Source organism: Aquarana catesbeiana, linkage group LG10, assembly GCF_042186555.1.
Source record: "Aquarana catesbeiana isolate 2022-GZ linkage group LG10, ASM4218655v1, whole genome shotgun sequence".
In the NCBI taxonomy this organism is placed as follows: Eukaryota; Metazoa; Chordata; class Amphibia; order Anura; family Ranidae; genus Aquarana; species Aquarana catesbeiana.
The window spans coordinates 15,024,364-15,041,250 of NC_133333.1; the positions used below are offsets into that span (position 1 = coordinate 15,024,364).

General features: G+C 39.6%; 1 protein-coding gene across 2 annotated transcripts in view; it reads left to right on the forward strand.

The window, feature by feature from the left end:
* The first annotated feature begins 733 nt into the window (after positions 1-733).
* The window catches only part of LOC141110373 (uncharacterized), a 45,239-nt gene continuing 29,085 nt past the window's right edge, over positions 734-16,887 (forward strand). Inside the window, exons 1-3 of one of the 2 annotated variants that reach the window (XM_073601685.1) lie at positions 734-1,479; positions 8,014-8,160; positions 10,679-10,800. In XM_073601685.1, coding sequence (XP_073457786.1) covers positions 8,121-8,160; positions 10,679-10,800 — 162 coding nt within the window. In that variant the 5' untranslated portion in view covers positions 734-1,479; positions 8,014-8,120. The remainder of the gene's footprint in view (positions 1,480-8,013; positions 8,161-10,678; positions 10,801-16,887) is intronic. The other variant, XM_073601684.1, reaches the window with a different exon arrangement.

A 16,887-nucleotide genomic window follows, 5' to 3' on the forward strand; every position in this document is an offset into this window, starting at 1 on the left:
GTAACTAGACATGTGAAATTCGTTTTGTTCCATATTCGTTTTTTCGAATCGGAAATATTTGCTTAACAGATTTTTTTCTGAAAATTCGTAAATTTGAGAATTCAACAATGTGGAAATTCATAAATTTGTAAGTTCGAAAATTAAAAAATCCAAAAATTTGAAAATCCGAAAATTGGAAAATCCGAAAACAAGAATGAAAACCCGAAAATTCAAAAGAATGAAAATCCAAAAATAAGAACGAAAAACCGAAAACCCAAAAATCTGAAATAATAACTAACTAATAATAATCACTATTACTAACAATAAATTATAGATATTGGAATTTCCTTTCAAATTTGGCTGTTAGTGAACGTAATGAATACGAATTTATCTGAAATTACGAATTGTCCAACATAACGAATGCTGCGTCAAAACAAATTGAATGTAACAAATTAATAATATTAGTAATAATAATAATAATAAAACCTTTTCATTATTATTATTATTATTATTTATTATTATAAATTTGAAAAAAAAATGCGAATAAAACAAAAATGACAACATTTTTCGGCAGTGCACATGTCTACCTGTAACAATGGTACCACCATATAACCCAAATAACCTCACCAAGCTTACCTGTAACAATTAAACCACCACTAATATGACATTTTATACTAATTTCCACAATGTTGGGTTATGTCTTATTTTTTCACATAATAAATCTGTCTTTTATTATTTATATCATTATAAAGTGGAAACTGTAGCAAAATGGGGCTCTGTCAGATGTTTTTAAAATAAGGCTGGATCAATAAATAAATAGATAAAAAAAAACATTTTAACACATGGAGAACTGTGCAGAATCTCATCCATTCCTCTTGCAAGTGGATACATAGAAATTGATTTCTCTATTTATTATAAGTATTTATATTGTGCCACCAATCTACATACAGTGCCCTCATAGAGCCGGCAATCTGAGGTCCCAATCTCACATGTATATCTACACTAGAGCCAATGAACCTAATAGACGTCTTTGGAATATGGGAGGAACCCCATACAAGGACAGGGAGATCATACAAACTCCATGGCTGGGATTCAAGTAATATATAAGTAAATCCGCACAAGAAGAAAAATAAATAAAAAAGGATTAAAAAATAAAAAAAAGGAACTGGGATTCAAACCAAGGAAGGACCCGAGTACAGAAAGGCAATATTAGTAATCACTATGTCACTGAGCTGCACCTACATAATAATAAATATCCAGTATCAAACCATAAAAAATTATATTGACAGTAATTCTGAGCAGACTGATATCGGTGCCAATACAAGGAACATTCATACATTTCCACAGAAGTAGTTATTCTGGTTTCTGCTTACATGGACATTAGCAGGTTACACAATAGAGCAAACAAGAATCAACCTCTTAAATGATGAGAGCATTGGGAGAGGGAACGTATCAGATCATAGACACGGCAACGGAGCAGTGAGGCAGAAGAATCCTTCGGTGAGTAAATTTACCTCTCATAAAAAATGATATAGTGGGGTTTCCAACCTTTCTCATCCAGGGTCCTATGGAATCATAAGGCTCCTGTACAGTACAGGTAAGGGGTTCTCTTGGCAACAAGCTTTTTTGGCCATTAAGAAAGTTATGATCTACACTAATGGTCTTTTTAGTTACGTGTAAGGAACATTCTTCTCACTGATCACCAATGTAAGGAACATTCTTCTCACTGATCACCAATGTAAGGGACATTCTTCTCACTGATCACCAATTCAAGGAACATTCTTCTCACTGATCACCAATGTAAGGGACATTCTTCTCACTGATCACCAATGTAAGGAGCATTCTTCTCACTGATCACCAATGTAAGGAACATTCTTCCCACTGACTACCAATGTAAAGAACATTCTTCTCACTGATCAACAATGTAAGGAACATTCTTCTCACTGATCACCAATGTAAGGAACATTCTTCTCACTGATCACCAATGTAAGGAACATTCTTCTCACTGATCACCAATGTAAGGAACATTCTTCCCACTGATCACCAATGTAAGGAACATTCTTCCCACTGACCACCAATGTAAGGGACATTCTTCTCACTGATCACCAATGTAAGGAGCATTCTTCCCACTGATCACCAATGTAAGGAACATTCTTCTCACTGACCACCAATGTAAGGAACATTCTTCCCACTGATCACCAATGTAAGGGACATTCTTCTCACTGATCACCAATGTAAGGAACATTCTTCTCACTGACCACCAATGTAAGGAACATTCTTCTCACTGACCACCAATGTAAGGAACATTCTTCTCACTGATCACCAATGTAAGGAGCATTCTTCCTACTGATCACCAATGTAAGGAACATTCTTCTCACTGATCACCAATGTAAGGAACATTCTTCTCACTGATCACCAATGTAAGGAACATTCTTCCCACTGATCACCAATGTAAGGAACATTCTTCTCACTGATCACCAATGTAAGGAACATTCTTCCTACTGACCACCAATGTAAGGATCATTCTTCCCACTGATCACCAATGTAAGGAGCATTCTTCCCACTGATCACCAATGTAAGGAACATTCTTCCCACTGAGCACCAATGTAAGGATCATTCTTCCCACTGACCATCAATGTAAGGAGCATTCTTCCCACTGACCACCAATGTAAGGAACATTCTTCCCACTGATCACCAATGTAAGGAACATTCTTCTCACTGACCACCAATGTAAGGAGCATTCTTCCCACTGACCACCAATGTAAGGAGCATTCTTCCCACTGACCACCAATGTAAGGAGCATTCTTCCCACTGACCATCAATGTAAGGAGCATTCTTCCCACTGAGCACCAATGTAAGGATCATTCTTCCCACTGACCATCAATGTAAGGAGCATTCTTCCCACTGACCACCAATGTAAGGAACATTCTTCCCACTGATCACCAATGTAAGGAACATTCTTCTCACTGACCATCAATGTAAGGAGCATTCTTCCCACTGACCACCAATGTAAGGAACATTCTTCCCACTCCCACTGACCACCAATGTAAGGAACATTCTTCTCACTGACCACCAATGTAAGGAGCATTCTTCCCACTGACCACCAATGTAAGGAGCATTCTTCCCACTGACCACCAATGTAAGGAGCATTCTTCACACTGACCATCAATGTAAGGAGCATTCTTCCCACTGAGCACCAATGTAAGGATCATTCTTCCCACTGACCATCAATGTAAGGAGCATTCTTCCCACTGACCATCAATGTAAGGAACATTCTTCCCACTGATCACCAATGTAAGGAACATTCTTCTCACTGACCACCAATGTAAGGAGCATTCTTCCCACTGACCACCAATGTAAGGAGCATTCTTCCCACTGACCACCAATGTAAGGAGAATTCTTCTCACTGATCACCAATGTAAGGAGCATTCTTTTCACTGGCCATGAATGTAAGGAACATTCTATGTGACCAACCTCCAACTTAGGGCAAAAGAGAGCATGTATGTGTCAGCCTCTCAATAGCTTTAACACAACAATTAAAATTTTCTGAGTCCTCCTTCAACATTGTTTTTTTACTTGTTGGTGCTGCCAGTAGATCTAATAACTGTCCTTGAAATGTTCAGTTAATGGGATTAGCACAAGCTATATATCACTTGCCAGTGGTGCTTACAATGATTAATTGTTATTCATACTATAAGTTACCACACACACATAGGTCAAATAGCCTAAGATAGCGATCTATTAGATATTCAGTAGAACAAAAAAAGTCAACGTGTTTCAGGAGTTTAAACCCCCTTCATTATCGTTTGAGTCTAATATCACTTGATTGGATAAACAATACTAATTCTGGTCTCAACATAATAGAATCCTTTTTCATTCTACTGAGTATCTCATAAAACACCATCTTGGACTCTTTGACCCATGCGTGTGAAGCTCTCGCTCTCACAATTGAGACCAGGGTGCCTTGAGGTTTCTTCAGGGGTGCCTTGAGGTTTCTTCAGGGATGCCTTGGCAAAATACCTAAAATACCTAAAAATTGCCCAAAAATTGGACACAAGCCGGCTGGTGGTGGAAGCCTACCTTATTTAGTTGCACAAAGCCACAGGTTTTTATTGTGCACCATTTCAGGCTTCCAGCCACCGGTGTCATAACAACCAGTGATGTCACCAGGGTTGATAAGAAGAGTGTTGATTGCCTGCACAGCTTTGTAAGAATAAATCACCTCTAATGTTGGATGTCCTACATGTGTCAATGCTGCCACATTAGGTAAAACTATTAGAATAGTTATGTTTTTTGCATTTTAGAATGGGGGTGCCTTGAGATTGTCCACAATTTTAAAGTGTGCCTTGACTGAAAAAAGGTTGAAAAACACTGGCTTAAATAATAGGACTAAAGTATGATCTATGGACAATTTTAGGCACTGTAGTCAGTTGCATGCAATTTTAACCACTTGCCCTTCAGAAGATCCCCCCCCACCCCTTGAGCCCCAGAAGGTTTACCCCCCCCCCCAATGACCAGGCAGTACGGCGCGGTCGTGCAACGTTGTACCCAAATAAAATGTAGGTCCTTTTTTTTCCCCCACAAATAGAGCTTTCTTTTGGTAGTATTTGATCGCCTCTGCTGTTTTTATTTTTTTGTGCTATAAACAATATAAGAGTGACAAATTTGAAAAAAAAAAAAAAAAAACTATATTTTTTACTTTCTGCTATAAAACATATCCCATAAAAAACTGTAAAAAAAATCTAATTTATTCATCAATTTAGGCCAATATGTATTCTGCTACATGTTTTTGGTAAAAGAAAATCCCAATAAGCAAAAATGAATTTGTTATAGCATCTACAAACTATGGGATGTTTTTATTTATTCTTTTTTACTAGTAATGGCGGAGATCAGTGACTTATAGCGGGACTGAGATATCGCAACAAACATTTTGACACTTAGGGCTAGTTTCCACTTGCTTCGGACAAACTTTGTTAAAGCTCTCTGAACACCAGTCAAAGCCCCTGTCACTAAATAAAATGGTTAGCTTACGGTCCTGTTTACACCTTGCTTTTGCTTGGTGCTTCGATGAGGTTTCAGTGGGGCTTGGTGGGGATTCTATGAGGCTTCAATGATGCTTTGGTGGGGGTTCAGTGAGGCTTTGATGAGGCTTCAGTGGGGATTCGATGAGGCTTTGATGAGGCTTCTGTGGGGCTTGGTGGGGCTTTGATGAGGCTTCGGTGGGGCTTCGATGAGGCTTCATTGAGGCTTCGGTGGTTGTTCAGTAAGGCTTTGATGAGACTTTGGTGGGGATTCGATGAGGCTTCGGTGGGGGTTCAGTGAGGCTTTGATGAGGCTTCGGTGGGGATTTGATGAGGCTTCAGTGGGGCTTGGTGGGGATTTGTTGAGGCTTCAATGAGGCTACGGTGTGGGTTCAGTGAGGCTTTGATGAGGCTTCGGTGGGACTTCAGTGAGGCTTCGAAGAGGCTTCTTTGGGGCTTCAATGAGGCTTCAATGAGGCTTCGGTGGGGCTTCAGTGAGGCTTTGATGAGGCTTCCATGGAGCTTCGATGAGGCTTTGGTGGGGCTTCAAGTGAGCTTTGCCATAGACTTCTATGGAGGCTTTGAAGATGCTTTGAAGCATCACTGAAGCTACATGGGGTATAATTTTTGAAGCGAAGCCGAAGCAAAGCAAAGCAAAAGAAAGGTGTAAACAGGACTGTAAGCTAACCATTTTATTTAGTGACAGGAGCTTTGATTGGCATTCAGAGAGCTTTAACAAAGCCTGTCCGAAACCTTGTTGAAGCCGAAGCAAGTGTAAATGAGCTTTCCGAACGCCAGTCAAAGCCCCTGTCACCAGTAAATAAAATGGTTGGCTTACAGCCCTGTTTACACCTTGTGTTTGCTATGCTTTGCTTCGGCTTCACTTCAAAAATTATACCCTATGTAGCTTTAGTGGTGCTTCAAAGCATTTTCAAAGCCTCCATAGAGCTCTTTGACAACGCTTGTTTAAAGCTCGCTTGAAGCACCTGTGGTTTTTGGGAGGCTTAAATTCAGCTTTAGCTGCGCTTTATTTTGGAGAAATTGCAGGTGTGAGATATCAACACTCACACAGGGCATCTGTCAAGCTTCAGCAAAGCTTCAAAAGAGCACCACCGAAGCATCAAAAACACATCATAAAAGATTGTTGAAGCAGTAGGAGCTTTAATGTGTGTAGAAGCCGAAGCAAGTGTAAATGAGCCCTAAGAGCACATTAATGCCCCATACACACGGTCGGACTTTGTTCGGACATTCCGACAACAAAATCCTAGGATTTTTTCCGACGGATGTTGGCTCAAACTTGTCTTGCATACACACGGTCACACAAAGTTGTCGGAAAATCCGACTGTTCTAAACGCGGTGACGTAAAACACGTACGTCGGGACTATAAACGGGGCAGTGGCCAATAGCTTTCATCTCTTTATTTATTCTGAGCATGCGTGGCACTTTGTCCGTCGGATTTGTGTACACACGATCGGAATTTCCGACAACGGATTTTGTTGTCGGAAAATTTTATCTCCTGCTCTCCAACTTTGTGTGTCGGAAAATCCGATGGAAAATGTCCGAGGGAGCCCACACACAGTCGGAATTTCCGACAACACGCTCCGATCGGACATTTTCCATCGGAAAATCCGACCGTGTGTACGGGGCATTACACTTGTTTCAAAACAAGGCTTCGGACACGTTTTTGTTAAAGCTCTCTGAACGCCAGTCACAGCTCCTGTCACTAAATAAAATGGTTAGCTTACAGTCCTGTTTACACCTTGCTTTTGCTTGGTGCTTTGGTGAGGCTTTGGTGGGGCTTTGATGAGGCTTTGGTGGGGCTTCGAGAAGGCTTTGGTGCCTTTATCACCCAATAAAATACATTTATGTCTTTTGGTTGTAACATGACAAAACGTGGAAAATTGTAATGCAGCGTACACACGGGCCGACTTTTTGACCGGACTGGTCCGACAGTCTATCCGATGGACTTTTGGCGGACTTCTGACGGACTCTCCCAACAAACGGACTTGCCTACACACGATTACACCAAAGTCCAACGGATTGGTACGTGATGATGTACACCGGACTAAAATAAGGAAGTTCATAGCCAGTAGCCAATAGCTGCCCTAGCGTCGTTTCTTGTCCGTCGGACTAGCATACAGACGAGCGGACATTTCGAACGGACTCGAGTCCGTCGGAAAGATTTGAAACATGTTCCAAATCTAAAGTCCATCAGATTTGTCCGATGAAGTCCGCTGCAGGTCCGATGAAGCCCACACACGGTTGAATTGTCCGCCGGACTCGGTCCGTCGAAACCAGTAGCCAATAGCTGCCCTAGCGTTGGTTTTTGTTCGTCGGACTAGCATACAGACGAGCGGACTTTTCGACCGGACTCGAGTCCATCGGAAAGATTTGAAACATGTTCCAAATCTAAAGTCCCTCAGATTTTCAGCCGAAAAAGTCCACTGCAGGTCCGATGAAGCCCATACATGGTCCAATTGTCCGCAGGACTCGGTCCGTCGAAACCAGTCCGGTCGAAAAGTCCGCTCGTGTGTACGCGGCATAAGGGGTATGAAAACTTCTTCAAGGCACTGTATGCCTTCGGGTATATGTGATGGACATAACCCAGGGAGAATAGCGGGCAAAGTACACATTACTCACCTAGGCGAGTGACGTGCATGGGGGGTGGGGGGAGGGTTTTTGGTAAAGAAAGTGAACAACAACAAAAAAAAAGATTTTGCACAGTGGAAGGGAGGAAACATTCTTATAAGGGTGTTGATTTAGAATAGTTGCTGAGGAGCCGTGATATGTGTAACCATGACCTCTTATGATAAGGACAAGGATACATTTTCACATGCCGTAACAGCAGACAGCTTCTCACACGTCAAAGACTTCCTCATCCTGTGGCCTTCTGTACTTCGATCTGTGTACGGGACGACATCATATTCATCTTGTATTTGTTTTACTTTCTTCATGGCAAACACATTGGAACATTTTATTGCTTCCGAAATTAATTTACTGTAATCATTAACAGAGTTCAATACTGGCAAGCCCATAAACATAACATATTACAGTGAGTACGTCTGATGTTGTCTTATTTATCTGAGTAGGAAGTCTGTGGGGAACGTTCAAAGGTGAAAAATGAAGAATCTCTGCATGGTCCTCCTGTTCCTTCACACCGGTGAGATGTTCTTATGGTCTTTTCCATAATCCTGTAGAGGGCTTAACTCATGATAACACGGTAGATATCGGCTGTATATTATTTATGTAAACATTTTACGATACCATGGGAGGGAGTCATAACTTCGGAGTAACTTTTTAGTAGTTGTTTTAAAAAATGTAATAATATTTTTGGATGTTGAAAGAGATGCCTACATGGAAAAAAATGGTCTTTACTTTGAGCTGTGAAAGATCGGATCATCAAGAACTTAAACTGGAGCATATTTTACTAATACTGCTCCAAATTCTATTACTACTACTACCAACACTATACTACCGCTACAACGTATACTATTGCTTCTACCAATATTACTTCTACTAATATCACTCCAATTTCTATTACTACTCCTACTACCACCGCTGTACTACTGCTACAACTTATACTACTGCTTATACTAACACGATTTCTACTACAACTTTTAGCACTGCTTTAATTAATACTAAATCTACTAATATTACTCCAACTTCTATTACTTCTACTGCCATCACTATACTACTGCTACAACTTATACTACTTTTTCTACTAACACTACTTCAACTACTACTACTCCAACTTCTTTTACTACTACTACCACCACCACTATACTACTGCTACAATTTATATTATTGCTTCTACCAATACTACAGTACTTCTACTAATATCACTCCAATTTCTATTACTATTACTAGCACCACTATACTACTGCTACAACATATACTACTGCTTTTACCAATGCTATGTCTACTAATACTACTCCAAATACTATTACTACTACTACCAACACTATACTACCCCTACAACTTATATGATTGCTTCTACCAATACTACAATACGTCTACTAATATCACTCCAGTTTCTATTACTACTACTACCACCTCTATACTACTTCTACAACTTATACTACTTCTTCTACCAATGTTACTCCTACTAATACTACCCCAACTTCTATTACTATTAATACTAACACTACACTACAGCTACAACATATACAGCCACTTCTATTAATATTAATCCAGCTTTCTTTACTACTGCTGCTTCCACAGTACTCCAGCTACAGTTTATCCTACTACGTCCACCAATACTACTTCAGGTTTATTTTTCTTCTACCACCACTTGCAACTTATACTACAGCTTCTACTAATACTACTTCTACTGACACTACCTATTCTGCTACTTCTACTAATACTATCCATTTTAACTACTACTGCCACCACTGTACGACTGCTACAACATATACCACTGCTTCTAATAATACCACTTCTACTAATATTACTCCAGCTTTACTACTGCTAACGCCACTGTATTTCTGTGATAACTTGCACTGCTATTTCTACTATTTTTGCTAATGTTATGCCTGTTGTTTTTAAGACTACCACTACTACTACTACTAAAACCATAGCTCTTACTATTGCCACTTCTGCTAAAATTACACTTACTAATACTACTTGTACCTTTATTGCTACTACTACTATGTCTACTACTATCTCTACTAATTTTTCTTAATATTACTACTACTGCAGCACTTTTGAATACTCTTCCTCCCCCATCTATTACAACTGTGTTTTCTTCTGTTGTAACGTAAACATCACTCTACCTCTATCAGCCTTTACTATATACTGTATATATTAAGGTAAAGCTATTCTATTTTTAAGTTTACATTGGAAATTGTTTTGTTTGAACCCCTATATAAATAGATACATATAAAAACAGTTAAAGTACAACTAAAGGCAAAACTTTCTTTTTTTGTTTCAGATAGAGTTGAGATGTATTAGAACACCTGTCAGGTTTTTATTGCTGTCTGTGCCCCTCCCCCATTAGGGAGATCCCCCCTCTCTATTTTTCCTGGTTACCATTATCATTGAATGTGAAAATAAAAGAAAATCCCAAAATTTGGGTTGTCCCCAGAAAAGTAATAGAAGGGAAATCATCCAATGCGGAAATTAACTCTGGCGACCTGGGGGGGGGTCCCCAAGATATTCCATTTAATTAATTTGCAGGGATTTCCTCTCACTTCCTGTTTGTCTGTGGGACAGGAAGTGAAGAGAAATCTCCCAAATGGGACACAGATGGGGAAAAAAAAAATCTGACAGGTGTTATAACCCTCTCTTAAGCCTGGTACACACAAAAACTGACAGCTCCGGTCCACGCCACTGTACTAACCATCTGACATTAGTACAGCTATGTCCCCTCGCAAGAACACTCCGATTAGTGCTCTCTGCCATTGGCTGGGAGCGCTGATCAGGAGTCAATCGGCTGCTGGTTTTCCAGCATGCTTGTCCAACAGGCTGGCTTCTGTCGGACAGATCGACTTATACACGGGCCAAATGTCAGCCTGATTTTTTTTTTAACCGGCAAATGTCTCCCGAAATTCGGCCCGTGTAGACCCGGCTTTACTCATCCAAAATGATATAAAAGGTTTTGCCTATAGTTCTACTTTAAAGTGAAATTATTTGTGAATTAGTTGCTTTATTTTTATTCTTTTTTTGTTGTTGTTGTTCAGATGGTCTTCTCTATCCATATGGACACTCAACTGACAATGTTACCCCAAAAAGTGATGATGGGGTGTCACCACCAATACTCGCCACTGTTCCCTTGTTTGGGAAAATCTATTCTTCTATATATGTGAGTTGTGCAATTTAAAGTTTAATCTGCTTATTTGATTTATGTTACATACAGTATATTGCAAAAACAATACAATGTAACTGTTTATTGCAAATTAGACATGTGCACTACCGAAAACTTTGTTTATTCTCGTTTTCGTTTCATTCTTTTTCTTTTTTTTTTTCGTTTATCGGATCATTTGTTACTTCGGATAATTTGTTACTTCGGATAATTTGTAACTTCGTATAATTTGTAACTTCGGATGCATTCGTAGTCATTACGTTTACTAACAGTTACTTTAGCCAAATTTGAAAGGAAATTCCAATACAGTGGAACCTTGGTTTACGAGTAATGCGGTTAACGAGTGTTTTGAAAGACAAGCACATTTTTTTTTATTCTAAATCGGTTTGCGAGTGTTGTCTTGCAAAACGAGCAGGATTCAAGCTAATGAGCGGTGCAGTACCGCATTTGGACAGAGGTGCGGGGGCGCCCGTGACACTGGGAATGGTTCGGAGCCTTTCAGAAATACTCGAAACCACTCGGAAATACTCTGAAACGCTCGGTCTCCGAGCCTTTCCGAGGCTTTCCGAGTTCAGCCGAGCTGTCCCCGAGTATCTCCGTGGCTCTCCGGTGCCCCCCCACCTCTGGCCACATGCGGTATTGCATGCGATAGAAGCCAATGTGGAACGAATTATCTTCGTTTCCATTGACTTCTATGGGGAAACTCGCTTTGATATGCGAGTGCTTTGGATTACAAGTATTGTTTTGGAACTGATTATGCTCGTAATCCAATGTTCCACTGTACCTATAATTTAATAGTTTATAATAATAAAATATAATAATAATAAAAACTATAATACATATAATACAGTAATAGTTAATAATTTAATTATAATAAAAAATACAAAAAACAAAATTATCCGACTGTAATCAATTCGTTAAACTGAAAGGTTGAATCATTTTTCATTCTTTCGGATCTTCGTTATTTCTGGTTTTTGTTCTTTCGGATTTTCGTTCTTTCGAGTTTTTGTTCTTTCGGATTTTCGCTCTTTCTGAAAATTCGTTTGCACATGCATTCGTCGAAAGAGTTTTTATTGCCGAATTTCGTCCGAAAGCAAATTTGTAACAAAACAAATTGCACATGTCTATTAAATAAATAAGTTAACTGTTTTTCAAACCAGAATTAGTTCTGCAAACTTAAAGCAGCACCGACATTTTTAGGCTAGGTTTCTACTATTGTGACCGATTTTTCTGCGATTTTGATGCGACTTGAAGCAATGCCTGTGTATTATTGAGGTCTATGGACCTCAAGTCGCATCAAAGTGGAATCAAAGTAGTGCAGGGACTACTTTGAAGTCGCACAGATATGAACGGTACTCATCGGAAATTATGGGGTAAAACTTGTCATGCGACTTTGCAGTCCCAAGTCGCATGACAAGCCACAGTAGTGGAAACTGAGCCTAACTCGGTCTTCTTCAGGTTTGGGTTGGAATGGTGTAACTCCTGCGTATGCCTACAGGGGAACTCATTCAATCCAAGCTATGCCAATGAATGTGCAATGAGCTATAGCTCTATAGGAATAGAAATAGGATGTCCAACTTGCATAAGCGTGAAGTTCAGGCGTTCAAAATTTTTTCGCCATATAGTGTACTTCAAAAACTGCACATGCTTTGGGGAACAATTAAAAAATACAAATTGAAAAATTGATTTTAATTCCCCATCTTTTGATATAATAGAAGTTGGAAATCATGATCAAAAGATCGCTTTAAATGTCTGATTTATGGCTTGACCTCCACCTGCTGGCAGAAAGTAAGAACACGCCACATTCAAATGCAATACTTTATATTTATCTAAATAGCAACTTTTTATGGTTTACTTTTAAATCGTGATCATAAATAATTTTAAAAAATTAAATTTTGTATAAATTTAAATTAATAAAAACATGTAATATGTACACTGTATTATAATTTTTTTCAATTAAAAATTACTAAATATGTGAATGTAAAACGTAAATAAATATAAAAATGTAATATGTAAATATTACATTATTAAATTCTTATTAAATATTAATAAATGTGTAGCTGTAATTTTTAAATGTAAAATGTAAAAAAAAAAACTCCATGCTGGTAGGTTAATTGGCTCTCCTGCCTAAACTGGCCCTAGCATGTGTGTGTATGAAAGTAAGTTAGATATTTTAGATTGTAAGCTCCTTCAAGGCAGGGACTGATGACTGTACGAGTAAAGCACTGCATAAACTGATGGTGCTACATAAGCAAAATAAATAAATAAAATAAATAAATAAAATTTAATTAAAATTAAATAAATAAATAAAATTTACATACAGTATCCCCTATATGTTCCACTAAAGTTGCATAGTTCTTCTCATTTACATTACACATGCTTTCTATTTTTAAGGCAAAACATAAGACCCCATACACTTGGTCACAAGGTTTGACCTCATATTATATGGTTTTGATAAATCTGAAGGAAAAAAAAAATTACAGAAAATTGGATAGTGTGTATCCAGCTCAGGACAAACCAATTTAGGAAGCACCAAGACTTTAATTTTTGTTTAACCACTTCAGCCCCGGGAAGATTTTACCCCCTTCCCGACCAGAGCACTTTTTGCGATTCGGCACTGCGTCGCTTTAACTGACAATTGCGCGGTCGTGCGACGTTGCACCCAAACAAAATTTACATCCTTTTTTTCCCCACAAATAAAGCTTTCTTTTGGTGGTATTTGATCACCTCTGCGGTTTTTTATTTTTTGCGCTATAAACAAAAAATGAGCGACAATTTTGAAAAAAAAGCAATATTTTTTATTTTTTGCTATAATAAATACCCCCCAAAAATATATAAAAAAACAAATTTTTTTCCTCAGTTTAGGCCGATATCTATTCTACATATTTTTGGTTAAAAAAAATCTCAATAAGCGTATATTGATTGGTTTGTGCAAATGTTATAGCGTCTACAAAATAGGGGATAGATTTATGGCATTTCAATTTTTTTTATTTTTTATTAGTAATGGCAGTGATCTGCGATATTTATCGGGACTGTAACATTATGGCGGACACATTGGACACTTTTGACACTATTTTGGGACCATTGTCATTTATACAGCGATTAGTGCTATAAAAATGCAATGATTATTGTGTTAATGACACTGGCAGTGAAGGGGTTAACCACTAGGGGGCGATGAAGGGGTTAAGTGTGTCCTAGGGAGTGATTCTAACTGTGGGGGGGGGGTGGGCATTCAGTAAGTGCCCTATTTATCTCTGCCAATGTGGCCAAGCGCAAGACAGGTATATGATGGTATCCAAAAGACACTGAGTGGATGTCACAGACCAGAAAGCCCCACCAGGGAGCTACGAACACAGCCCATTAAGAAAGGGGAAGTGGGGAAATGGCTTCTTATGTAGTAAGATCGGAATATCAAAGATATTTCTGATAAACCACTAAACATAACAACAAACATAAAGGACCAAAAAGCTTTGTTTACAGAGACACCCCTTGCCTGTCTACTGTATATACCATAATATGCTTCAGATTTTAAATGACATACCAATGCTAGGATCTGAAATGACAAGGGAGTAAACAAATAGTTTAAAACCCATAATAGTTTAATCAATATGTATTCAGTATTGTAAAAGCCAAAAGATAAAGTAAGTGAAGCAGGGATTACCTAAAAAGACAGGTACAATTGTAAACCCAGGACCTCAAAGGTGATAGCTACTGCTCCAGGATGTGCCTCCATAAAATCGCTCATTGAAATGTGTGTCCACTCTATTTAAATAGAGGTATATTTGTGCAAAATCCACCCCTTTCAGGTGTCCTCACTCCAGGAGTATACCTTGGCACGAGCGGATGCACTGCCGTGCATGTGCGGAGAATCCGCACATGCGCCATAATAGTGGAACAGGTTGCTGACGCCATCCACTGCCCAACTAGCCTCAGTACACAGGAAACTATTTTTACTGTTTTACGAGGCGTGACAATTTAATTCCTGTAATGCCTGTGGCGTAGTCCTACGGTGGTGAGTCAGACCGCCATTCACACTCGAGCGTGTTCTGATATCTTCTAACTTGCACTCGCCTGGGTCACAGACTAGTTGACTTAGTCTTATGCCGCGTACACACGATCGGACTTTACGACAACAAATGTTGGATGTGAGCTTGTTGTCAGAAAGTCCGACCGTGTGTATGCTCCATCGGACATTTGCTGTTGGAATTTCAGACAACAAATGTTTGAAAGCAGGTTCTCAAATTTTCCGACAACTAACTTTGTTGACAGAAATTCTGAGCGTGTGTACCCAAGTCCAACACACAAATGTCCACGCATGTTCAGAATCAAGGACGAGCCGGAATCACTCGGTCTTGTAAAACTAGCGTTCGTAATGGAGATATCACATGACTATTGAACTTCCTTTTTATTGGCTCGCCATACGTCTTGTACATCACGACGTTCCCACATTCGTAATTGTTGGCCAACACTTGTGTGACCGTGTGTATGCACGACAAGTTGGAGCCAACAACCTTCGAACAAAAATCCAAGGTTTTTGTTGTCGGAAACTCCGATCGTGTGTACGGGGCATTAGAGTAGTAGAAGAAATAACACATTTGTGTGTGTTGGGCTGTTGGCAGAAAATGAGTGACTGGAATCCGGAGCAGCGGAATAACACCAAATTTGAAAATTTAAAATTGGCAAACGTGTGAGTAAAACTTAAGCTCTGTTACAACAGGCTTATGGTGAACATTCCATGAAGAAACCAAGTGTTTTTGAATGACATTGGCAGTTTAAGGAGGGGCGGGAAGATGTCCACGATGACACAAGAAGTGGGCAGCCGAAAGCGCAAAGGACGGATGCAAATATGGAAAGTGAAAAGGTTACAGGAATCTGTTCAGAGGAAAAGACTGGAACTCTGGCCTGCTCCACCATGACAATGCTCCTGCACATAATGCATCCATCCTGAAACTTGACCAACCACCTTGTTGAAAGGGCTTCCAGATTCCGATAAGCCCCCCACCCACAGACCCCGACAACCACAGCCCAGGGTTGTCCGGAAGAGGCCTTGTCTTCATCAACATGGGGACAGGGTGCTTTGGGTTGGGGGTGCAAAGCCCCCTGCCCCAATGCACCCCCCATGTTGAGGGCATGTAACCTGGTATAGTTCAGGAGGGGGGGGGGGTGCTCGCTCGTTCCCCCCTTCCTGATCTTCCAGGCTGTATGCACAGATAAGGGTCTGGTATGGATTTTGGAGAAGACCCCATGCCGTTTTTTTTTAACATTTTTCTAATGCCGGCAATGGTATTGTATTTTCGGCAATTTAAATGTAATTTCGTGCATTTTTTCTTTAGAAATTTAATTTTTTTATTGCGGGAAATTGCCGGCATTCTTTATCTTTAGCATTTATCTGCCAGAGGGGAAGTCCCTTCATACAGAATTCCAATCGGTCGATAGTTTTTCGACCGATCCGAATTCTAATGTCCCGTACACACGGTCGGATTTCACGATGGAAAATGTCCGATTGGAGCGTGTTGTCGGAAATTCCGACCGTGTGTGGGCTCCATCGGACATTTTCCATCGGATTTTCTGACACACAAAGTTGGAGAGCAGGAGATAAAATTTTCAGACAACAAAATCCATTGTCGGAAATTCCGATCGTGTGTACACAAATCCGACGGACAAAGTGCCACGCATGCTCAGAATAAATAAAGAGATGAAAGCTATTGGCCACTGCCCCGTTTATAGTCCCGACGTACGTGTTTTACATCACCGCGTTCAGAACGATCGGATTTTCCGACAACTTTGTGTGACCGTGTGTATGCAAGACAAGTTTGAGCCAACATCCGTCGGAAAAAATCCTAGGATTTTGTTGTCGAAATGTCCGAACAAAGTCCGACCGTGTGTACGCCCTATAATCGTTCTGAAAAGTTGGACTTCGTTAGACAATTAATAAATGAGATTAAATGTAATGAGAACAAAATTAAACGAATTCCAAAAACCAAACTAAACGAATTCCATAACTAAACAAAATTAGTAGCATAACGCATCTATGCGAAACTAAACTAAACACATTTTTCCATTATGCACATGTCTATATACAGCACA